General features: G+C 39.4%; 1 protein-coding gene across 11 annotated transcripts in view; it reads left to right on the top strand.

Moving 5' to 3' along the window:
* Positions 1 to 26451, top strand: part of macf1a (microtubule actin crosslinking factor 1a) — a 562465-nt gene that overhangs the window by 213290 nt on the left and 322724 nt on the right. For all 11 annotated transcript variants that reach the window (XM_080211401.1, XM_080211408.1, XM_080211407.1 and 8 more), the window contains exon 2: positions 8808 to 8869. In XM_080211401.1, coding sequence (XP_080067527.1) covers positions 8808 to 8869 — 62 coding nt within the window. The remainder of the gene's footprint in view (positions 1 to 8807; positions 8870 to 26451) is intronic.

A 26451-nucleotide genomic window follows, 5' to 3' on the forward strand; every position in this document is an offset into this window, starting at 1 on the left:
TGCAAAATCATCCTTTATGGATAGTGTTTAATAGAGCTTGTGGTAGCAATCTTAACAGGAAATGGACATATAGAATAGAAGGATACAAAATGGAGTGTGTCAGCGAGAGGGGAACATGTGTTTGTTCAAAGCAGAGAGGCAAAGAATATGTTAAATGGCACAACATGAGAGTGGTGAAGGGTGATGAATGTGATACCTCGAACTCATTTTGTAACCATTATTTTTACATTATACATTTGTAAGTGAAGTTTCCCAAGTACGCAAAATATTGAAAATTGGATGGTGAAAATTAAATGTAGTTGGGAACAAAAAGATTGAATGCAAAGGGAATGGAAATGTACTGGACACAGCACAAGAAAATACTTACGATGCAACAATGAAGAATGCATTTAAGATTTTAGGGTGTATAATCAGAGGGATAGAATGAGGATTGGTGGGGAGGAGGAGAGAGGAAAATTAGAGATAAATTGTTTATTAGTGTCACAAGTAAGCTTACATTAGCACTGCAATTAAATTACTGTGAAAGTCCCCAAGTCACCACATTTGGGCACCTGTTCGAATACACTAAAGGAAAATTTAGCATGGTCAGTGCCCCTAATCAGCACATCTTTCACACTGTGGAGAAAACAAGCATCCTAAGGAAACCCACGCAGACATGGAGAATGTGCAGACTCCACACAGGGACAAAAGCCAGGAATTGAACCAGGGTCCCTGGTGCTGAGGCGCAGTGCTTACCACTGTGCCACCTTTCAACCCCACCCAAAATATTGTGTACATTCTGGTCAGCAGAATTACAGTGAAAGCATCCTGGCATTAGAGGAAGTACTAAGGAGAGCAATTAATCTGATTCTCAGGATTTGTGACCTGAACTGAGACTGGATATGTTTACAAAGAACAACACAGCACGGGAAACAGGCCCTTCGGCCCAACGAGCCCGTGCCGCCATCTTAACAATGTGTTTTTCCTCCTCCACCCTTGACCTATGCCTATGCTTATGGTACCCCCACTGGAAACCAGATTAAGGGGAGAATAATTTAGGGACAATTTGTTACACCAATCAGCCTAAGAGCACATCTTCGGGGTGTGGGAGGAAACCGGAGCACCCGGAGGAAACCCACGCAACCACAGGGAGAACGCGCAAACTCCCACAGACACTGATCCAAATCCATGTATCTGCACAGCAAACAGTGATAGTCACTGAGCTGTTGTGGTGCCCACCTGCTGGTCCAATTTTGAGCATACACAAACGACGCGAAGTACTAGGCTACTCTCGAACTTTCAAGAGCAGCCCACGCACGACCCATCGTGTGCATGCCCCTCGTTAAACAACAGGGTGGACCGACGCACCTGCGGAGTAAAAGAGTTTGTATCGCAGAAAAGGCGTTATTAAAATTGAAAGGTATAAAAGGGTGTAGATAAACTGAATCATAAACTTTTCACCATAATCATAAGCCTTTCTGATAGGATATAGTTTAAATGGCTATAGGATATAGTTTAGATATAGCTGCCACACACATTGAGCAATTGGTAGAAAAGACTGCAAATGCATAATTTGAAAGTAGGTATGTTGGAAAATTCAGCTGAGAGATAAACTTTTAGGCAAAAGAAGGGATTTGAAGATTGTGGCTGTCAAGTGTAGTATTTTTATTTTAGAATTGGCCAGATGGACTGCAGTGGTTTTTTAAGGTCCTGGTAGCTCAGTGAGCTCAAGCTCGTGGGAATTGTCAAATATTCAAAATATTAGAAATTTAGAAAAAAATAATGCTTCTCACTTATTTGCATTTTTAGGTTTCTAACGAATGACTGAATTGTAAAACTGGAATGATAGCTTACTACCCTAATGTTATTGAAGAAAGTAGCAGCTTATGGAAAATGGATGGAGGGGAGGGGGTTCTGAGATGGGGGGTTGTGGGGGAAAGGGAGATCCCTAGTTTCTATGAGCAGCATGTTTTTAGGTGACACTACCAGTCTCCTTTTCATCTGTGTTCGTACTTCTGTAAATCATTTTTAGCTTTGAGGAAATGACGTTGGACTGCCATGTTTTAAGGAGGTTGATCTGACAGTGTACTTGAAAGCAGTGCAGCACAGATATTGCAGCAATAGCAGGTGAATACAGCAGAAAATTATAGCTATTCCAGATTAAAGGCTCCCTGCCTAATACACAGGCTGCAAACGGTATTTATAGCTCTTGAGTAGTTTGTGCGTGGTATCAGTACGAAGCAAGAAAAAAGGGAAATGGTTGCAGCCTGTGTATATTTCAGTACCTTGTGCGTATCTGATTCAATTCAGTAATGTGGGTCACTGGAAAATTAATTACTGGAGAAGAATGAAGAGGCGTCAGTTCGTTCTTTTGAGCTTTTAATTTGACTGAAGTTTTGTGGCAACTGGATGACTGAAACAAGCCTGGCTGGAATTTGTAAGACTGCAATAACTGTAGGAATGCATAGATACAAGCAGCAATTTGTTACCCTTCACTAAGAGACATGCTTTATCTTATTTGCCTCTGCTGCTATAATTTCAACTGGTCTGAATAAATCCCTAAATCATTTTGTTTCCAGTCTTTGGATTCAAAGTTTCAATGTCTGCAGCAGATAGGAATGACGTTCAGCCTCGCATGTACTCCTTCTAAGTTTGGCAGTTTGCAAAGGCCGTTGAAGTCGTTTAATCAGAAGAAGATTGGGATAAATCCTTATTTAAGTTATCAGGAAGTGGGTGGTTCATCTCCTCACTTCTGGCTCATTGCATCATAACAGTATTCTGTTGTCCTTCAAAGCCTCAAGCTTTCAAGAAGGAAACGAAGCACAATGTCAGCTGTACGTGCTGGTAAAATGTGGGGCCTCTACAGTAATGACAGGGAGCTAAATGCAAGCCTGGTTTCCTTGATGTGCTGCATGGGTCAGTATGATGCTTTCATTCTCTTAATACTGTAGTTATAGTAATATTGCACTTGAGACCATTAATTTTCTTTAATTGCTGGAGAAACACTAATCTGTACCATTGGAAACTTTGAATAGCTTCAAATGAGAACATTGTATTTTAAAATAACATTTTTCTCCTTCACACTGCCCCCCCCCCCAAAAAAAAACTGAAGATGTGGAGCTGTTCTGTTTGTGTCTGTTGATTTATTAACCTAAAAGTCTTGTAACAGCTATTTCAGTCCCTTTAATTTAATATGCTGGGCACTTTCAAGGTGGACATAGTACCTTGAAAAGATATGATGAAGCTCACCTTCCTGCTATGTTTGTTCTTTTAGTTCTGATACTTCATCAGGCTTTAAATGCTTTAATTAATTGCTAGGCCAAGTGATAGTCAAATGTTACATGTAACAGAGTCGTGCAGTGATTGTTATTTCCATGTAAACAAATATTTAATAATGGAAATTACATTTCATTCTTTGCTTTTTTTGTTGGTTGTGAAATGCAACCTATTGACATAGTAACCTTCGCTTCATGGAGGAACTCTGGGTGTGCAATTTCTCTGCAATGGGCACTGAATTTACATCTGGCAACTGCCAATTGGCATATATGTTTTCCCCTTGGAGGGGAAGTGAAAAATTTCATTTAATGGTTCTGTTTGTTTTGAACTACTTGCAACTTTGGTTAAATATCTGTCGACTTCAGATGGGATGGGATCCAAATGAAAACAAACTTAAGGAAATATATGTTTTAATAAAAAATGTGTTGAATTAATGTCTCACTATAACATTCATACGTATACTTTTTTGATATTGATCTCCATGTGCTGTTACTTTGAACTTTAGATTCCCTTCGTAATATCTAACAGCAAATGTTTTCCCATGGTGTCAACCATGAGGATGTTGAGAAACACATTACTACAGCAATTGACTTCTTTTGAGTATTCCATGCTATTTTAAATGATGGTTTACAAATACATTTTGTGTTGCTATTTGCTTTGGTCTAAACAACAGTTTCAGATGAGACCAGACTGAAAACAGCATTTTTTGTTTCAGGTATTCACCGATGTATTTGGGTAGCATGCTTGCAATAACATGGCATTAAATTGGCTGTGTAAAAATAAATTGTAACTAAAATATATACCTGCGCAAGTTGAGTAAACTTCTCCAAAGGTTTTTTAAACAAGCTGCATATAATGGTAGAGAAGATGACTGAGAATGGACAGCATTAAATTGCTTGTCTTGGCCATTACTTGATGATTTGGCCAATGGTGCCAGCCATGATTCAATGGTAGTGCCCTTGCCCATGATTCAAGAGATTGTTCAAGCTTCACTCCAGAGACTTGAACTCAAAATCTAAGCTTTGACCCTCGTAAGTGCCACCTTCCAGATGAGACGTTCTGACCATTATTGTTCCCTCCTTACCACAAAAACCTTTGGTCATAATCACGTTACTGTTTGAAAAACCTTCCTTGTGCACAAGTTAGTTGCTGTGTTTCTTTTATGGGGCAGACAGGAAAGTGGAGTTAAGACCCGAGTCAAATCAGCCATGATCTTATCAAAAGACAGCAGACTGCCCCCAAATCCAGTCTTCCTACTTTATTATACCATTCTGCTTCCTGGGTTATAAACTGTTTTGGGGCATACCAAGATTGTGAATGGTGCGATATAAAGTGCCTGCCTTTCTTATCTAGGAGGGGCCATTTGCTTTGGTCACTAATTGATTAGAAGTTTTCCTCCATAATTTTAACAATTCCTGGTGGATAATACAATTGTTTATGTTCTTATTTAAATACATTAAAACACTCTAATCTGACAATTGTTTTGACAATCTCAAACCAAAATTGGAGAAGAAAATATTTGTGATCAAATTCATTCTCTCTCCAATCTTTTCCAATGTATGAACCAACTATAGACAAGAGGTCAAGTTGTTGGCCTGATCTGAGCCTCTTCAAATACCACTCTGGGATAACTCTTATTCTTACCCTTTTCTCTAGTGATCAGTTATATAGCTGAAATTAACGTATTGTTGCTCTGTTTTGGTACTCGTGGACCAAAATAATTTTAACTCCCAAGTGTTGTAAATTCTTCTTTATTGAAACTCTTAACTTGCAGATTAATATATGCCTCTTCAAAATTTTGTAAAACATTTTACTGAGGTATTAAATTTGAGACATTGATTAAGGTCTTGCATTTATTGGTTTTCTCTATTTAAGACTGTTGTCACTGTGCACATTCTACACTCATACACATGAAAATCCATAAAGACTGTCATCCTCAAATATTCTTAAAACCCCTCAGCTAGTTAGGAATCTGTCATCCAAGCAATAATGTAGGTGTTGTGATACCACCTCTGCTTCACTTCTCATCAGATGTAGTAGGCCAAACTACATTTTGAAGCTTCCCAAATGTCTGTTGTGTCTCATGGGAACATTTATCAATTTGCTTTTAACACTGACAACAATGTTAGCACAGCTGTTTTCTTGTAATGCTAAAATGAACTGTGGTGGGGTGAGAGAATCTATCTGGGCCTTACCTGAGGTCTGTATGTATCACATTTGTCACTGAGCTGTATATGCAGAAATGAAACATTGCCATTGGTGTAACAAATATTTGAGCAGGTGTTGCAATACAAAGTCTGAGACAGATGCATTAGTAATAGCTTAATTTATATTGCTGGGGAGTCACTCCTCACACCTCTTTACCTCACTCTTGATACACTCCTTAAAACCCACTTCTTTGATCAAGCTTTTAATCATCTGATATGACACCAAGCCACGTAAGGGGATATTATTTTTGTTTTTAAAATGCTCCTGTGAGGTGCCTTTGGATTTTTTTATGTTAAGGATGCTATGTAAATATAAATTGTTGTAATTTCACGAATTGAAATAGATTGCTTGATACTGAAACTAGCAGATAAAATGCTGAAATACTGGAACAGGTTATTTTAAAAACATTAGAAACAATTACAATGAAGTTTAGTTCATTTTATTAGCTAGCACTGTACATAATATAATTCAAATTTTAATGTAAAAAAAACTATTTCTGAATTGATTTCATTGTAGGAGAATGTTTACTGGATGTCTTTTGTGAAAAGATAAATTGTAGTTACTTTTGAAATGTATTCTACAGAAAATGGTCTGCGGCATGCTTCTTGTAGGATGAAATCATCCAGTTGATGCCTGCGTGCTTACATTGCAGCTTTTGCAGTCAGTCTTAACTCATTAGGAATAAAGCACATATAAGGTGTTCCATCTGTTCATCCAACAAATGGCAAATTTCTCTAAATTCAAAAAAAGTTATTGTTTGGAATTTAGGTACTAAGATTTCTCCCTGTTCAGTAACTATTATATGGTCCTAAAGTTCAACTTCTCTTTCCCATCCCTCAAATTTTGAATTTACTGTTTATTTCTTGCCCATTTGTTAATTTTTCATTAACTATTCACCACCCCAGAAAACAATCATAAAAATTGTTCCAAGGTTTCTGACATAGAAATTAAAAGATATGTGATGGGAACTAAAGGTGATTTTGTGCTTTTATTTTTAAGAAAGAAATTCCCTATTGTGAGCAAATGCTGAGTTGCCATTTGTCATTACCCAAATTAAATGAGTTAAGTAATGACTTTAAAATTGGGAGAGTTTCAGCATGCCTGCAACCACCCTCTGGTCCTGTACAAAGCGTGCTATCAAACTGTGCTATTATTCTGCACTCTGTTTTAACTTAAAACTACATATTAGTTTAGTCATATCTTTAGCTCTTCAGTATTAATTTTGTCATGTTAATAGTGTTTTTGATGTGTGTTAAATAATTAATTTCTTTATTAGATTTGACGGTCTAAATCTGATGGATTCTAGTGGCTAAATTGTCAGCCGGAGGTGTATACCTGAGGATCTTGCCTTACAAGAGAAATGTGAAGTAAGGGCAGAGTGCATACATGTGAGATCACAGTTCTGAACCAGGAGTTCAGAAATTGCATTATCACATGGCAATCTCCTGCCAAATATGTAAGAATAACAAGGCCATGGGGACCAAATATAGAAGAATTGCTTGGCCTTTGATCTGTCAAAAAAACAAGCTATTGTTGGATCTAATGGCCAATTCATTATTTAGACATCTTGCATTATGAACTGGATGTTCTTGAGCATACAAAATATTTTACTTCAACTTTTGATTTTGGAAAAAGTGAGTTGGAAGCCAATTGAAAAGTTCTTTATTATAGTGAATATGATCTATACTGATTCCCAGAGTTGTATGCTGTATAGTTATTTAGTGTGTACGTGATGGCTGTGAAACAGGAGAGAAAAATACTTTACAGTGACTAGCCTCTTGATAAAACCTGCCATTTTGCTGGATTTTGAGGCAGGATATTTAAGAGTGCATTAATCTAGCCTACGTGCAGTTGTCGAGCAAGTGCTGGTAACTGGGGCTAACAAACAATTGCCAGATTTCTGAAAACTCAACGTATGGAATGGAGATGGTAATCCTGACAGACAAAAAAAATTATAAGTGGGCATAGCTGTTTTGCAAACAAATATAGTGCATGCTTATATCAGCTGTAGGGTTGGCGAAAGACCGAGAAGACTGTCCTGGTTTCTGTGCCATTTTTACCAACTCTTTTTTTTTCTGTTTTGTTGATTGCTGTTATATTTTCATTTTTTTTTAACGTGACCTTGAGATGAGGGATATTTGTGGTGGAAGTAGAAAACACATCAAAGTCATTTATAGCCCAGTTATATGCAAAGTATGCCTCAATATCATAATCTTAACCTTAGAAAAACACCCCAGCTGCATATTGTGCTATTTCCTGTACCAGCCATCTCTTACACCTGAGTGGAATTGTCAGTTAATGCCAAAAACTATATTTATGAAATTGAGTTACTAAGTTAATCTTGAATAGGCATTTGTATTTATTGGTGATCTGAATTATCCCCCTCTAATTTTTTTTTAAGTTAAAAATGATGGTGTTCTCATTTAGTGTGGTACACAGTATCTGGTGCCTTTTGTATAACAAGACAAAGTACAAGGACATTCCCCAGTGCATGCTATTTTGGAAAGATACTTAGTGCTTGGAAAATTACATTTAGGAGTTAACTGAGACAGTTTCATAGAACCTACAGTACAGAAGGAGTCAAGTCTGCACCAACTCTCTGACAGAGTATCTTGTCCAAGCCCTGCAACCCCAACTCCAGAGGAAACCCACACAGACATGTGGAGAATGTGTAAACTCCACCCAAGGCTGGAATTGAATCCAGGTCCCTGGTGCTGAGAGGCAGCAGTGCCACCATGGTGCCCTTATAATTTATATGAAGCCACAAAGCTGAGTAGATATAAACATAAAATTTTCTCATTCAGGGACCAGAGTTACATCTGCACACTACTTGAATTTTATGCCCTCAAAGAAAAAAAAGAGATGAAATCTCAATAATGATAAAATACACCATCAGAAATTATTGGTAATAATGAAAAGCATCATTGCTTAAATTGTGCTGATTGCAACTAATTATTGCAGGGAAGAAATCGGAAGAGAGGAGAAATCTAACATTTTTAAATATAGAAACACAAAGTACTGGAAAAACTCAGCTGGTCTGGCAAAAGACGTGGAGAGAGAAACACAGTTAATGTTTTACTCTTCAGTAACTTACTGAAGTTACTCTTGGAACGTGGAAACTAGAAGCAGGAATTGGCCATTTGGCCCTTCGAGCTTACTCCACCATTCATTTTGACCATGGCTGATCATCGAATTCAATATCCTGATATCACCCCCACTTCCCCCATATCCCTTGATCCCTTTAGTCCCAAGAGCTATATCTAATTTCTCCTTGGAAGAAATTGCTAATGTTGTTTAAAATCGTTGGAGACAAACTAACTCATTTTCCTTTTTTGTTTGTACAGATGAGCGTGACAGGGTGCAGAAAAAGACGTTCACAAAATGGATCAACAAACATCTTATAAAGGTACAATTGTTTAACTTCACACTGGGAGAGCTCTATGATGCTTAAGGTCTATTTTTAATATTGCATTAATAAATAGATGTGAAGATTATATATAAACTCTGACTCTTGACATGCAGGCTTTTTCTTCCTATGTCAAATTTTCATGAATACATTTCATTCTCCTTTTCCAGCATCCTGTGTTAATCTATTTTACCCCAATATTTTCTATAGTTAAAGAATATGTAAAGAAGTATTATGCAATTTTACAGGGGGTTCTATGAGAATGCAAGATTTGCAACTGATCAGTGCATTGCCATGATGTCGCTACATTTTCAGACCTATCTGTTGTTTGCAGTTTGTTTCACTCTCAGTATTCTGCAACTATCAATGAGATGGAGAAGTAGTTGCTCAATTGTTGGGATCATCGATCAAGGAGAAAAAGTGTTGGTCAGAAATCAGGAGAAACAAATGACCCCTGAGTCAGACAGGGCTGCAAAAGCCAAGCAAATTTAATAGTTTATAAAGCATGAGTTTCTCAGTTTGGATTTCAGAGTCTGCAAGAAGATCAGACTCTGCAATTTTGTATTTCTGTTTGTCAGCATGTGTATTTTTAGTACATTTTTCGAATCAAATGAATATTTTGTGTAAAATTTGCCATTGAAGTATTGGAAAGTATAAATTCTGTTTTGTTATTTTGAAGCTGTTTTGTTATTTTAAAGAGTACCTACATATGCTGCATTTATATAGATGATCTGGAGGAGGGAACCGAGTGTATGGTGTCAAAATTTGCTGATGACACCAAGAGTGGTGGAACGGCAAATTGCGCGGAGGGTGTGGAGAGTCTGCAGAAGGATCTAGATAGGCTGGGCGAATGGGCCAGGAAATGGCAAATGGAATTTAATGTTGGCAACTGCGAGGTGGTCCACTTTGGTAGGAATAATGGTCGGAAGGACTATTACTTACGGGGCGAAAAACTGCAGCAGGCGACGGTGCAGAGGGACCTCGGGGTCCTTGTGCATGAGTCACAAAAACCCAGCCTGCAGGTGCAGCAGGTGGTCAGGAAGGCGAATGGGATGCTGGCCTTCATAGCGAGGGGGATTGAATATAAAAGTAGGGAGGTCTTGCTGCAGCTGTATAGGGCATTGGTGAGGCCGCAGCTGGAGTACTGTGTGCAGTTTTGGTCGCCGCACTTGCGCAAGGATATTTTGGCCTTGGAGGGAGTGCAGAGGAGGTTTACTAGGCTGATACCGGAGTTGAGGGGGTTGAGCTATGAGGAGAGGCTGAATAAACTAGGCTTGTACTCGTTAGAGTTTAGAAGAATGAGGGGAGATCTCATTGAGACGTATAAGATGATGAATGGGATGGATAGGATAGAGGTGGAGAGACTCTTCCCGCTCAAAGGACAGTAGGACTAGGGGGCACAGCCTCAAGATAAAGGGGGGGTGGTTTAGAACGGAGTTGAGGAGGAACTTCTTCACTCAAAGGGCGGTGAATCTCTGGAATTCTCTGCCCGTTGAGGTGGTGGAGGCTGCCTCGCTAAATATTTTTAAGACGTGGGTTGATGGGTTTTTGATAAGCGAGGGGATTAAGGGTTATGGGGAGAGGGCGGGAATGTGGAACTGAGACACGACAGATCAGCCATGATCTTATTGAATGGCGGGGCAGGCTCGAAGGGCTGGATGGCCTACTCCTGCCCCTATTTCTTATGTTCTTAAAGAACAAATTGAGAGTAACGGCTGTGTCCCTTCTCTGCACTTTCTATCTCCAGCAAGTACCGATTACTGAAGCTCATCACTAAGTTTTCATGCACATTTCCTCTTTTAGTTTTCTGCAACTAAAATCCCTAATCATGCTCATCTGTCACCTCTAGACTCTACAGAGTAAATTTATGGAGTGGTTTAGGTGTGATGAGATGTAAAAATCTTAAACTTGACCACCTTACACCACCATTAAATTCAGAGTTGGGTAATGGACTGGTATCAAACCCAATCCCATGACTGGCCTCACATTTAACTAGTTTTTGAAGTCAGGTTTCCCTGACCTCAGGAAATCTGACAAATGAAAGGAGGCACAGACAGCTCTGGAAAGGTCAAGTGCTCTTATTGCTATTTTTGGGTTAGATGGAGCAGGAATGCCTCTATTTTCTTTTTCTCCTGTCTCCCAAAGATTACCCATTTCCCTCTTCACCAGTTTTGGGGATTGAACACCCACTAGCCGCTGTCTGTCTCTTGCAACTGTAGCCTGTTCCATAGTGTTCTCCATCTGATTTGAAAGCTAAAGTACTTAATTTTTTTTCAGAGCTTATTTCCAAACAAGTGCTGATTACTAGAGCATGTCACTGAGCCCCAAATAGCTCTTCAGCACATCACCAAACTCTAAATAGCTTCACAGGCTATCTTGCCCAATAGATGTTCTGTGGCCACACGAATATTTCCGTAGGATAGGAGCATTGTGTTGCTATTTTAGGAAGGAGTAATAAATTATCACAGCTGTGCATTACATGATAAATGTTCCAAATGTGTTTACTCAACTACAGGAATTCAATATCAACTAGAGCTTTCATTTTTTTTTTACTTATCTTTTGCTGTCACAATTCTTCAACTTACATGACAGAATAATTTACAGCTACAGACTGTTTCACTCTTCATGGTGTCCATTACTATCCAAATGCCCTTCCTAGTTACCCAGGAGAAACTGTGGATCAAGTTTTGGATTTTTTTTCACCACTTCTTATTGTCTTTGTGGAAAGGCTGAGTCGTGTTTTAAAATGAAATCTGTGAGCCTAAAAGGAAAGGGCTGCAGGTGTACAAGTATTCTAATCAAAGCAATCAATTTGTGGAATGCTGTGTCTCACTAAATATTTCAGACTAAGACAGTGAGTGTCAACTGTCTCGTTCCAAGCTATTGAAGCAAGGATGGCTTCCTCTGGGGCAGTATTAGACATACTACATTGGCATCATCATCTTTTGCCTATGGAAGTGGGGGGAGGAGGAAGAAGTTCACTCCTGATATTAGTTCAGTTGCTCACAACTGGGCAGCAACAGATTTGGGATAATGGCGAAACAATATATTTTTTGGCCTTGCACACAAATGAAGGACAATTTGACAGCAGCAGATGATTTCCCCAAAACGAAAGTCCTAGTAATTTTTTAAATGATTGGTCTATTGGTGAAAAATTGAATAGAAGGTAAATCATTGGGGTAGCTCTTTCTGCCAACTTAAAATGGAGAAATAAGTAAGGGCTGAGGTGCACAAGAGCATTTAAGAAGCCAGTTACATCTGGGGTGGAAGCCTGGTTGAGCAAAGAAAGTTCGCTCTTTTAAGCTCAGTGCAAGATGCTCGGATTGCTTATGGGAGTGCTTAGCACTATTGTACAAGAATATCTAAGGCACGCCTCAGATGTGAGTGTCAGTCAGTTTGTACCAAAACGTGCACACCTCTGAGTTGAGAGTTTATTGGCTGCAAGAGTAAATGATATTCACATTTAAAAGTTATTTTCTTACTAGTTCTGTCATCCTCTCTCTCTTTAGGGGCATTTAGTACTTCGAAACAAGTGGAATCAATTGTACTTTATTTGTGTGCAAGGCCAACAAAAATATTGTTGGGCCATTATCCCATAGATCATTAATCCAAATCTGTTGCTGCCTAGATGTGAGCAGCATATGCAGAACTAATATCAGGAGTGACCTCCTTTCTCCTCCCTTCACTTCTATAGACAAAAGCTGATGATGCCAATGTAGTGTGTCTAATACTGCTCCAGAGGAGATTAGCTAGCACACCAGAGACCAGGAAAGGAAGTTGGAACCACCTTCCCTGTGTAGCTCAGTGTACTTGCCCACTGAGCAATTTGAGGAAGCATTTTTTTCATAATAGACTCGGTATTATCTAAAAAAAAGTGGAAACACTTGTAAAACTGCAGCATTGGTTAAAAATAAACACTGCTTATCAGAATGAGGCAGATGTGATTTTAGTCATTTTTGCTGCATTGAATTTGCAAATTTTTGTTTGTTGAAATGACTGATCTAGAGGTACTCAAACAAGAGAAGTATATATTACGTAGCCTTGGAGATCAGACACTGCTCACTTGTGTGTATATATAATTGCAAGTGAATGGCCTATAATTTAGTCTCTCTATCTGTATGCATCTATATGCATCTTTAAAGATGCATCTTTATTTATACACAGGCGTGCATACACACACATGCATATGAGAGAAAGCACATACTAAAAGAAAAGGAAATCCTTTTTCTTGAGAAAATGTGATTAGGATGTGAGTAAAAAAAATCTAGATGGAAAAGAGATAATAGTCACCAACAACAGAATAATGGGTTTAATTAGATTAAACTTCAGATGAAACTATTTTAGACCTAGTATGTGCAATGAGGAGGGGTTACTTTGTGATCTCATCATAAAAGATTCACTAGGAAATGGTGATCATTGTACAGTTGTCATGGCTCAGGTCAGAAATTCCAGACTGCTTTATGGAATCTGCTGGATCATAAGTTTTGCACCTTGAATTTGGCTATGATAAACATGGTGTTTCACTTCAGATATGATTCAAATGACCCATTAGGGAGCTTTTATCAAACAAGTTTATTTCAGAATATAGTTAACATGTATGGAAAGAAAATTAGCAATACCTTCTATCAATAACAAGCAAAAACAAAACAACCATGATAATATATAGCCCTTAACTGTATCTAAAATGTTCCAATGAAACCAAATTCTTCCATAGACAAAACCCTTTAAACAAGTTCGACAGAGCAAAGTCTTATGCTCATGTGATACTAGAATCGAGTCCTTTGGTTAGAAAATTGAAAACACTCTGCTTTGTAAGTTCTAGTAGTACTCTTGACACATCCAGAACAGTTTGAAGTCAGGACAGCTTCCAGAACCCCAGGGAGACTCTGGTTAAGCCACCAACAGCAGATTTTATACTCAGGAAGGCTTATAGCTAACCCACAAAATTTCCAAAACCTGGGGACGAGAGATTTATTTTCAGCTTGCTGTCCCTTCTAAAACTCAAACTTGCAGCTCCAAACTGAAAATTAGAGCCCTCATCATGTAACCTGCCAACCAGTTTTTCTCCTAACAATGCAGAGCCATAAAAGATCCCACAATAAAAATAAACCAGCCTCATTTTAAACAGTAATGAAAGAATCTCCAGACAAGCTGGTACCATATTGGCATCAGCTAAAGCTCTAAGCTGAGAAACAGAAGCTGTGAGAGCTGCAGAGATCATGATTAAAATAAAACCTTTCTTAAAGGTACACTAACATCGTATAGTTGAATTCTATATTAAGTTTGAAAATGATATATTCCAGCCTTAGACAAGAGTTTTAAACTTAAACAAAGCAATAACATAGGTGTGAGGAAAAAACTGGCTAACATTCATTGGGTAATAACCTAAAAGGTATGGTGGTAAATAAACAGTGGGGAACATTGAAGAAAACAATTCAAAATGTTCAACAGAAATGCATTCTATTAAAAATCAAAAACTCAAAAGATCTATCCTTGGCTCACTCAGGAAGTTGAGGCTAATATTAGATTAAAAGAAGTGGCATATAATGTTGCAAAGATTTGTAGTAAATCTGAGGATTTGGAGTGTTTCAGAAATCAGTAAAGGGTGACCAAAATGTTGATTAAAAAGAGAAGCAATAGATTGAGAATAAAGTAGTCAGGATTATAAGCACTAAAAATAACAGGCCAGTTAGCCTAACATTGTTTGTTGATAAAATACTGGATCCTATTGCTAAGGAAATCTTAAAAATGGAACTAGAAAAGCATAGTATGATCAGATAAAGACGACTTGCTTTTATAAAAGCCAAAACTTGATTGATATATTTATTAGTGTTTTGAGATGTAACTTGTAGGTAGTGTGGATAAAGTGAGACCAATAGATGTATATTTTTATTTCCAAATGCCATCCAATAAGGTGACAACTAAGATAAACAAAATGAGAGCCGATGGAATTGGGAGGTAATATACAAGCATGAGCAGGGGATTGCTTAACAGACAGGAAACAAAGAATAAGGAAATGGGACATTTTCAAGTTGTCAGACTCACTACTTGAGTGACACAGGGATTAGTACTGGGGCCTTGATTATTTTCAATTTGTATTAAGTGAAGAGATGGCAAATAATGTATCAGAGTTTGGTGGCAATACAAAGCTAGGTGAGAGTGGAAGCTGTGAGGAATCGCATAGAAGCTTTAAGGAGATGTGAACAATCTAACTGGGCAACAGGATGGCAGATAGAGTATAATGTTGGGTATTCTGAGGTTAATCATTAGAAAAGCAGAATACTATTTTAAAGCATTAAACTTGTTAATGTTGATGATCAGAGAGCCTTGGATGTGCTCGTACAAGGATCACTAAGTTGACATGCAAGTACAGCAAGCAATTAAGAAGACAAATGGCTTGTTGCTTTTTATCACAAGGGGAATGGAGTACAAGAATTAAAATGTCTTGCCAGAATGACCACACCTGGAATACTGTGTCCAGATTTTAGACTCCATATTTAAGGAAGGATATGCTTGCATTGGAGGTGGTGGCAGAATGGTATTGTCACTGGACTAATAATCCAGTGACTCAGGTTAATTCTCTGGGGACCCAGGTTCAAATCCCACCATGGCAGATGGTGAACAGAAATCTGGAATTAAAAGTCTAATGACCTTGAAACCATTTGCAATTGGTTTGCGAATGCCTGTTTGGAGAGGGAATCTGCTGGCCTACATGTGACCCCCAGATCGCCAGCAATGTGTTTGGCTCTGAACTTGAAGGCAATTAAGGATGGGCAACAAATGCTGGCCTTCCCAGCAACACTCACAACCTGTGAAGGAATATAGAAACAATGAAGATTTATTAGAATGGTTCCTGGTATGAAAGAGATGTCCTAAGATGAGAGGCTGAATAAAATTTGTCCTCAATTCTTGCTCAGAAGAATAAGAGATGATCTCATCTAAAGGGGCCTAAGTGGCAGACATTGAAAGATTGTTCCCACTTGGCTGGGAAATCTTGAACAAGGGGATAGCATCTCAGGATAAGGGATGGATAATTTGGACTGAATGAAAAATTTCTTCACCCAAAGGATTGTGAATGTTTTGGAATTCCTCAAACACCAAAGGGCTGTGTGTGTGTGTGTTGGGGGAGGAGCGGGGGAGGTCCGTGGGAACCAGGCGATTTTGTGGGAGCCCCTCAGGTTGTCCCAGACAGGATGTGCTCAGTGGTAAAACGTGAAAAATGCAGCAGAACTGTTTGTTCAATCAGACGCTGGCTTCTGGAGAAGATAGACTCTTGATGGGACAAACTTAAAATAGTACAAAACTCCATAACCGGACACGTGTTGTCAGTGGAGTGATTGAAAGAGTCAGGGGCCAGAGCAAGCCTTGGAGTGGTGGTGGTGGTGGTGGCCAGAGCAGCCTTCAGAGTGCAAGAGGGGTGAGCATTCCAGTGTAATATATCCGCATTCACGGTGTGCATTTTACTTCAGACTCTTGGTTAGGAAGGACATTGAATCCAAGACAAAAAGCTAGACATGACTGATGAAAGGGGAAAATTTTATTTTTTATGTATTATGTATGAAAGCAAAAGCACATTTGGTATTAGATTTTTTGAATAGTTCATGTTACTGTGAGAACATATCCTCATTAAATAACACAAAATACTTTCAATTCCAATTGTAATGTGAAAAATAAATCTTGGATTTATTCAGTAGATCAGCATTAGATGGTTTTTGGTAATTGATAACAATACCTATTGTAAAAGAAATTGCAATTGCATCAAAGAACAACACAAGGCCATATCAACTATGTTATGGTGATGACAGCTGTGACAGACTATGACCTCACTACATATTTTTATAAACGATCTACAGATATGCTCACTGCTATTGGTAAAATTTTAAAACTGAAAGAAGATCTTTACATGGCGGAATCTTATGTCTGACCATTGAACAAAATAAGCTAGTTAACAGTTTTGGGGAAAACTTGCACCTTTTAACTCTGAGTCGTCAGTAATGACTACCTGTGGACTGCACAGCCCAATATCTAAGAGAGCTATGCATAGGTTACTTGCCTTTAATAACCCAGGATGGCCACAAGCAAGTGGATGGTCCACAACCTTTTCAGTCTCTGATGGCTGAGACAGTTGATGGTCTTTGGAATCCAGAGATGGATATGCATCCTTTGTCAAAGACCTGGTGGAGGTGCGGAAGTCATGTGACATGGGTCTCTGCCTTGTGAAACAAATAATATTGCCTTGATAAACGGCATTGCTCAGTCTGCTGTTTACTATCTAACTAACAGCCTTACCAGTAAGTAGCTCTGCCCAGGTGGAATAACTGACCCCCGTCTACACTACTGCTGCTGGAAATTCTGTACCATCACCTACAAGACAGATTAATCTCTGTATGCCTATCTCATTGTGTGAAGTCAACACCACCAGAAAACTTAATTATCCAGCATTGGTTTTCAGTCCGCTGACCTCCGTGAAGGAATACCTCATTGTACTTTAATTCTGGACTTTGGAACATATCTGAAACCATATTTTCTTTTTGTAGTCCCTGAAATGTAAATCTATCTTTGCTCTATCCCTCTCTTTACTATCTGAAAGCAAGGAAGATGTGGCCACCCCTCATTTCACAATTTGCACGTGCAAATAAATTACCCCAATGCGTCATTCTATCTTGAGTTTGCTGTGGGATTATTAACAGAAAATTTAATTGCACCAAAACACTCGCGTTAGGAAATATTTTATAAAGTGTAATGATATTTTCTCCAGAAATCAAGATGCACTCTGAAGTGCTTCAGGTCAGCAGTGAGAACATTACAAACATTTCAATACTTTCATTGGGGGGAGTTCAATTCTTTTCCAACTATCATGGTCATGTTGAACTCAAAGGTGCTTAATGAAGTTGCACACAGTTAGTATTAAGTGCACAATCCGAGGTTTTACACAGTTACCAGTTTTTCAGTCCACCTTGGCTGAAAGGCCTTATACAATGGCTTTTCCCATTGTGTCTTGGTGGCAGGAGCACATCCTTCAGCATATAGTCCTGGACCTTGGAATGTGCAAGTCTGCAACACTAAGTCAAGGGCAGTTCTTTGATTGGGAAATCAATGAGTCTTAGAAACATAGAACTTATTGAAGTAGGCCATTTGGCTCTTTGAGCCAGCTCTGCCATTCATCTGATCACAGCTGATGATTGAATTTATTATCCTGCAATTCCCACCCCCCCCCCCGCAACTTTCTTCATATCCCTTGATCCCTTTAGCCCCAAAAGCTGTAGCTAATTCTTGAAATCAGATAATGTTTTGACCCCAACTACATTCTGTGGTAGTGAATTCCACACATTCACCACCCTCTGGGGGAAGAAATTTCTCCTCCCCTCAGTTCTAAGAGGTTCCTTATCCTCAATCTATCACTCCTAGTTCTGGACTGCTCCACCATTTAGAACATTCTTTTTGAAGCTACCCTGTCTAACCCTGTTAGAATTTGAAAGTTTCTGAGATCCCCTCTCGCTTTTCTAAATTCCAGTTAATATAATCCTAACTGACTTACTTGCCCCTTATGACAGATCTGCCATCCCAGGAATCAGCCTGGTAAATCTTTGCTATACTCCCTCTATAGTGAGGACATTTTCCTCAGATAAGGCCGCCAAAACTGCACACAATACTCCAGGTGTGGTCTCACCAACACTGTACACAATTGCAGCAAAACATCCCTATCCCTTTATTCAAATTTTCTTGCTATGAAGGCCTACATACCATTTGACTTCTTTACTGCCTACAGTACCTTCACGCTAACATTCAATGAGTGATGAACGAGGACTCCAAGGTCTCATTGAGTATCCATCCCTCTGAATTTACATCCATTCAAGTAATAATCTGTCTTCCTGTTATTGTTGCCAAAGTGGATAACCTCATATTTATCCACATTATTCTGCATCTGCCATGCAGATGCCCACACACTGTCTGTCTTTGGCAGACTAAAGAGCATCTTTCATCAAGTTGATGATCCTCCAGCAGCAATTGATGATTGTCTTGGTGTGTGTCCCTGGGAACAGCCTGTAGAACAGAGTCCTGCATCACAAAGCTGCTTGGGATGAACCTCTACAAATACCACTGCATCTCTCTCCAGTCCTTTGTTGCAAAAGCACATTCCCCAAGGAAGAGTGTGACTCCTTTTCTCTCCAGCCACTTCAAGGGCAGCTTGTGGTGGTGTAGATACCATGAATGTGTATAAAGGAGTTGATGGGGAGTGCCCATCTCACCAGCAGCCAAGCTAGGTCTTGGGAGGAAAGTTCTGGTGATGAGGCATTCTTACAGATAACTCTGACAATCTGCTCAAGGAACCACCCAATAGGATCCGCCATCTCCATTTTCCTCAAGGACATCACGAGCAGACCCCTGCTTGTTGCCTTGTGGTCAAAGATGTTTTTCTGAACAAATTTTTCCACAAGAACAGGTGATATGGCATGACCCAGCTACTTGCAGCATTCTATGGCAGCACTTCCAGGTAGACCCTCAGTATGAAGTGACATTTTATGTACCAAGGATCTAAGCACAGCTTGATGCAGTTGTATACAAGGGTGGCTATCTGGATAAGAGCAGTGTTGTTTTTTTCCTTCCCTTATCTGGAGATTCGTGCATGGTGTCGTATTGGATACAATCCATTTGGATCTCCAGATGAACTTGAAGATGGCTTGGGTGACTGCGTTGGTGCAGGATTGGGGTATGGGCCAGCAACCCCAAGAATACCACACACCTGATGACTAGGTTTTTACATGCAATAGGAAAGGACCATTGTTCCCACGTGCTCATTTTCTGCTTTACCTTGGCAGTCCCCCCTCTCAGCTTTTGTTGCACGCCCCAGTTGCTCTGAACCATATCTCTAGCATCTTTAGGTAATCTAACCGGAAAATGAAGGGGACAAAGGATCGATCAGCCCAGTTTGCAAAGAACATGGCCTTGGTCTTGCCACGATTTACCTTGGCTCCTGAGGCTCGTTCAAACTCGGTGCAGATGTTCAGGAGCCTGCACACCAACATTGGGTTAGAGCAGAAGACAGCAACATCCATGTACAGGGAGGCTTTGACCAACATGCCTTCACTGCCTGGGATCATTACTGTTAATGCCTGGATCCTTCCTGATGGACTTGGCAAAAAGTTCTATGCAACATGCAAACAGGACAGAGGAGAGAGGGTAGCCTTACCTGATGCCAGATTTGACCTGAAAGTTTTTTGATTCCCATTGATTGAAGCTGCAGTTTGGATGTTTGTGTAGAGCAGTTGGATCCAATTGCAGGTTCCCTCCCCAAACCCCAGATTGCACATCCATCATGTAGATGTGTGATATTCTGTAAAACGCTGCCTCCTGGTGCAGGCTGATGAAGCATGTCTCCATCCTCCTATCCTGCATGTAGGCAATTGTATCCCTGTGTAGTGCAACGCTATCAGAGATCTTCCTGCTGGATACAGCACAGGTCAGGGTGGATCACTGATTCGAGAGCAAACTTAACCCAATTGGCAATGACCTTGGTTGAACTTTATCATCAATGTTCAAAAGTGAAATAGGTTGCCAATTTCTAATTTTTTTTCCCCTCCCCCTTCGGCTTGTAGATAAGGGTAATGATGACTTTCCTCATGCATTCTGACATGCTGCCATCCAGAAGCATACTCTTGTACACATCCAGCAGGTCTGGACAGATCCAGTCCCACAGAAGCAAATACAACTCAGCCAGTAAGCTGTTATTTCCAGGATGTCTCAAACGACTTGATGGTCTTTGTCAGCTCATCCAGAGTTAGTGGTTTGTCCTTCTCTCCTTTGAGTTTTCACCAAGATCTCTCTGCTACACACAGGAAGTGCTGTCTATTGATTTCAGGTGATACAGCCTGACATAGAAGGATTTGCTGAATCTCAGAACATCAGCTGCAATGACTTCACTGAACCATCTTCTTTCTTCAGGCCGCTGATTACAGAGCACTCCCTGTGCACCTTTTTGGGAGTAGAAATGCTCCACAGAACGGACTTTAGACTGGAAGATGATTTTGGAGGCCGCCAAGGCAAAGAGCGAGGCTTACTGGTTCTTCAGCTTTGGAAGATCCTCCTCAACTTCAACCCCTGTCGACTACAGCCACAGCAGGTTCTGCATGCTTTTCTGGAATCGGGACATTCTCTGCCTCTCGCTGCCCCTCTCTCTCAGCTTTTGAACACCTTTAAAGATGAAGCAACTCTTGATATTCCCCTTGATTGCTTCCCACCAGAGTAATGGAAACTCAAGAGGCATTTCAAGGTTCTCCAACCTTTGTAATCCCTTTTAAGTTCCTCAGCGTTCTGAGGTCAACGTTTTACATTACACTGCCATGTCCCCATGCTCACCCTCTGATTTTCTATTTGGTGACAGTTGCCAGAGGGAAGTAGTAATCAGAGAAGAACAGCTTGACATTGGCAGACCTGCCTGTGAACACATGGGACTTAAACAGGAAGTCTGTCCTGGAGTGGACAGACCTGTCTGGCTGCAACCATGTGCTTCTATGCTGCGCTCCATTTGCTGAAGACATTATGCAGCTTGGCATCTTTTTACTATTTACATCAGGAGTCTGGATGTGGTGCCTAGTTTTCTATTGATCCTGCCGGATTGTCCAGCTGCATCAATGATGCAATTAAAGTTACTGCCAAAATGACCAGTCAGGAAGTGGCCAGCAGCAGTGGGAGCTGCTGAAAGACTGCCTGGTGTTCATTCTAAAGACTGGAGCGTACACACAAATCAGTCCGAGGACAGCATTTTTGAAGTCTGCAATGAGTGTTTGTAGAGAATAATCAGTATTTGTGTTATACTTTGGTTGAGAGAAATGATCACATCACCCCAAAGGAAACTTTAACCACAGATAAGTGGGTGCAGCATGTGGGCGGAAGTGCTGTTCACCTTGTAATATTTAACATTTTGTATAGCTGTGTAAGGAAGTTGCAGCAGGGTAATATTCTGTCAAAATCCAATATATGAAGGTGGCATCATGCAAAGGTTGCTGCCCTTAATATATTTTTGTAGCAGAATGTCTGAATGGACTGTACAGTTGCAAAGCAGTGATTATTTTGACCTGTACAGGACTTTTCACCACCAGACTTTGGTTCATTGATTGCTTAACAAATCAAAACCACCGTCAGAAATTATAAACCTTAAATATCCTATACATGCATACATTATATTGCCTGTAAATGCAAGAAGAGAGGGGCTTGTTTTTCTTTGAATTGAAGCTATGCTAACCAGTGTCTGAATTTCCTCCTTTCCAGCAGACAAAAGTGGCACAGTGGTTAGCACTGCTGCCTCACAGCGCCAGGGACCTGAGTTCAATTCCCGGCTTGGGTCACTGTCTGTGTGGGTGACCTCCGGGTGCTCAGGTTTCCTCCCACAGTCTGAAAAACATACTGGTTAGATTATTGACCCATATAGGCGCTGGATTGTGGGCGACTAGGGGAATTTCACAGTAATTTCATTGCAATGTTAATGTATGCCTTACTTGTGACTAAGTTTTTGAGCAGTCTCTGAATTGTAGATGTTGGGAATCCCCAGTTTTAAAAGTTACCAATCGTGATGTTGGTTGAATTATTGTTAATAGAACAAAGCCTCAAATTTTCCTTTCCTATCAACTGGCAAGTGTTGAATGAGGGGCTAAAATTTTGAAGATTTACTGTTAGCCTCTAGGTAGCTCTGATCACTTCCTCTGAAAGCAAATGGGAAGCTGCTTAAAATGCAAAGGTACAGTGTGACTATATTATAGCTGTACTACACTGTTGAAGTAAAGCCAGGGTTACCTTGTATTGCCAGTTGGCAACTGAACAGTGATGCAAGGTCAAGGAAAATTCCACTCTTTGCCCCCACCTCACCCTCCTCCCCTTCTGCCTCTATTGTTTGACAACAAACTATCAGCCTGAAAACTCTCCTACTGAGCTCCAGAAGCTTTTCCAATTGGTTCCCAGATGTTTCTTCTACACCAAATTCATAGTCCTGCCACCAGCCAGGTAGTAAATCTAGACAGTTGTTGAGTGGGACCCCCATGGGTGTGGCACAGTGGTTAGCACTGCTGCCTCACAGCACCAGGGACACGAGTTTGATTCCTGATTGGGTCACTGTCGATGCGGAGCTTGCGCATTCCCCCCACCCCCCCCGTCTGCGAGGGTTTTGTCCAGTGCTCTGGTTTCCTTCCACTGTCTGAAAAATGTGTTGGTTAGGTGCATTGGCTATGCTAAATTCTCCCTCACTGCACCCGAACAGGTGCTGGAGTGTGGCGACGAGGGTTAGTTTCTGCATTCCTAGGTCCTCCAGATGTGTTGCTGCACTTCAAGCATTACAACAGTGACTACACTTCAATAGCATTTAATTGATTATGAAGCTTTGCGGCATCCTAAAGTTGCAAAAGACAAGCAAATATATAAATGCAACAAAAACAGAAGATGTTGGGAAAACTCAGATCTGGCAGCATCTGTGGACATGATGTGGAGATGCTGGTATTGGACTGGGGTAAACACAGTAAGAAGTCCAACAAGTTTATTTGATAGTAAACCCACAACCTGAAAGCTTGTGGGTTTACTATCAAATAAACTTGTTGGACTTTAACCTGGTGGTGTGAGACTTCTTACAGCATCCGTGGAGACAGAAATAGAGTTAATGTTTTGAGTTCATATAACTGTTAATCATACAAACTTGAAATGTTTAACTCTATTTTCTTTCTCCACAGCAGTTGCCAAACTTGTTGAATTTTTCCAGCATTTTCTGGTTGTGTATGTTCCAGCATCTGCAGTATTTAGCTTTGATGTACATGCAATTCTATTTCTGCCCCCGTTACGACCAGTGAACCAAATGAGATATGACATAAATGTTGCCCATATGATATTTAGTTGGGTACTAACTTTTATAGGTATCATTTTATTTGTCTTATTTGTTTGTTAATTCTGCAGTCATACTCACACTGGTATTACATGGTTAATGAGAAATGATCAAAGTTAAACAAAAAGGGTATAATACAAATTTGTTGTTGATTTAGCCTTTGTTTAGTTCTAACTTTAAAGTAACCAAGGTTGTTGTCTCCTGCTCGTGATATATTCAGATCATGTTTGTAGTGATATTGAACTGTACAAATAAACAATGGGCTCTCATTCCTACATTGTTCATATGACAGTACAAACTAAATATATCTTAGCAATTCAGAGTTTCAATGCTGGTGTGATTTTTAATTAGAACTTGAACAAAGCATATAATTTTTTAATTCCATATTAAATATGCCAACGTTAAGACTTTACTGAGGCATTGTTAATGACTCAACCATCAAAAAATAGATGTTATAAGTTGTTGATATATCTTAATATAAAAATGATGGTCCAATAAATAACTTGCTGTGATTTGTAAGTTTTTTTTATTGTTTTTAATAGCCTGTTCATTTAAATTAGTTCAGATCAGTACATTGTTTATCCATGTTGACACATAGTCAATTGGAATTAGGTTGCAATTATTTATAAAAATGGTTTTTATAACATTATTAGCTTTTCTCCAGATGTTTATGCCTTCTTACATAGCATTAAGAAGAAAACTATCCTCACTTTCACTTGCTCCATTGATAACCAATCTTTACCAGAACATCCTGGCCTTTAGCTTTTTGAAAAACCGCTTTACCTTGCTGCCCCTCTCGGATTTCAAAAATCTCCCAGAAACTATTATTTCCCATCTTCTGTATATACTCTCTTATGGGTTATTTTACTTTGTGTTTTGGATGCTTTGTGCCAAATCCTTAAGAAGATTCTGATAAATGCTGTTAGTGTGATGGTAAGGATGCCTCTGAATTTGCTAGTGTAAATGTGGCCTTGTGATGATGCTTTGTTGGCCTGAATTGTAACGACAGAGTTGGAATGGAGCTGAAAAGTTCATTATCTCTCAAGGCTTTCAGTTTGGTTCAATCATATTCTGGATCTTGCCTACCGATCTCATTTCCCATTTGAGGTGTATTCTCCATGGGCACCTTGAAATGACAGCTCTATGAAGGAGTATTTTCAAATAGTTCATGCTGTTTTTTGAAGCAGATTTAGGGTAGGACATTGTGGTTAAAATGTCATCGCTGATCCCCTTTCCTCCTCATTTCAATAGTTTCGGGAGGGGCTCGAGGAGAGATGGTATGAAACAATACTCTGTTTAAACTATTGAGCTTCTGCCAATTCACAGATCTCAATGAATGCCCAACTTGTATTGAAACAAAAAGAGAAAGTTGTGTAAATGTATCACAGTTTTCCTTCATGGTAAACTAAAAGCTGTGGCATTAAATCACTGCAAGACAATGGCGTACTTTATAAAACTAGGCATATCCTAATGTGGGGTATACATTCTTAATTTTTGTTTGTATTACCAAGGCCTTTATGCATTCATCAATTTAAATCACTATAAATATGTAGCACATAACTCTATTTGTCTCTGACATGCCCAATTGGAGAGTTATATCCTTACTGTAACATGCTTCATCGCATACATAACACCACTGATGCTATCAAATTTCAGATTCTGCCTTTACTTTGAGTTGCAAGTTCAAGTCTCTTCCTTTTTATGGGATATAGTTTTTTTTATTCCAATTCAATTAAATCAAGCCCAATTCAGAGTCTCAAGTTGAGAAATTCCTGAACCAAGCTGACAAGACAGGGCTCTCACTTTCTGTCTTGGGCTTGATCTACATGAGCCAAGCTGATTGAAGTAGGTATAACTTCTCCTCCAAGGCTTGATTTCATTTGCGTCTTAGCCAAAAGACCGAGATGTTGCTTTTAAAAATTCCTTCAGTTGAAGCTAAAATATAACGTAATGACTTCAACCAAGCACAGCATGTTGATACTACATTCGATCTTGAAGATGTTAGAGTTTAAAACCAAGTGAATTGACACTTTCGACGTTCAAAATGTTGGTACAAAGTAACTGTACAGTAACAATTGAGTTTTTAATGGGCTTTTAATTATTAACAGAAGAATACCATTTTCACTTGTATTTTAAATACTGTTGAATTATTAAATTTTTCTTTTTTGCGCAAACATTTCAATTTTCCTGAATCCTACTGATTTAACTTGAAACAAATCAGTGCTCTCATTTCTGTTAACCAATTAGATGGCTCAATCTTGACTAACGTGCATACTATTTTCAGTCAAAGTATTCCTGTGATGTATAGTAAAGTCCATTTCAAGGAATTTATTTTATTCAGGATGTATTGATTTCCTTAAACTGATTCTTAGATTGTACATCAATAGATGCTTAGGAAAGCCAGAAGCTACACCCCTCAAATCTAATCTCTCTTTTGTAGACATGGGTGGTGAGATATGCAAGAAAGTAGTTGCAAATGTCCTTGTCTATGATCAAAATGATGGGAGTAGTGAAGTTATGAAGGGACTATTGTAAATATAAGCATGGAGAATGAAAGATCAAAGGAGAACAGGAGGATAGTGAACTCAGAACAAGCTTCAATGAAAATTGAAAGGCTTGAAGAGGAGTAGATCAGAGATGCAAGTGGGGAGCGATCACTTGTGTTTCAGTGAAGAGGGCCACTCTATAAATTTGATAGAAGAAAATGGACAGGTGATGG

This window comes from Carcharhinus amblyrhynchos, chromosome 24 (genome assembly GCF_965287045.1).
Source record: "Carcharhinus amblyrhynchos chromosome 24, sCarAmb.v2.hapA, whole genome shotgun sequence".
In the NCBI taxonomy this organism is placed as follows: Eukaryota; Metazoa; Chordata; class Chondrichthyes; order Carcharhiniformes; family Carcharhinidae; genus Carcharhinus; species Carcharhinus amblyrhynchos.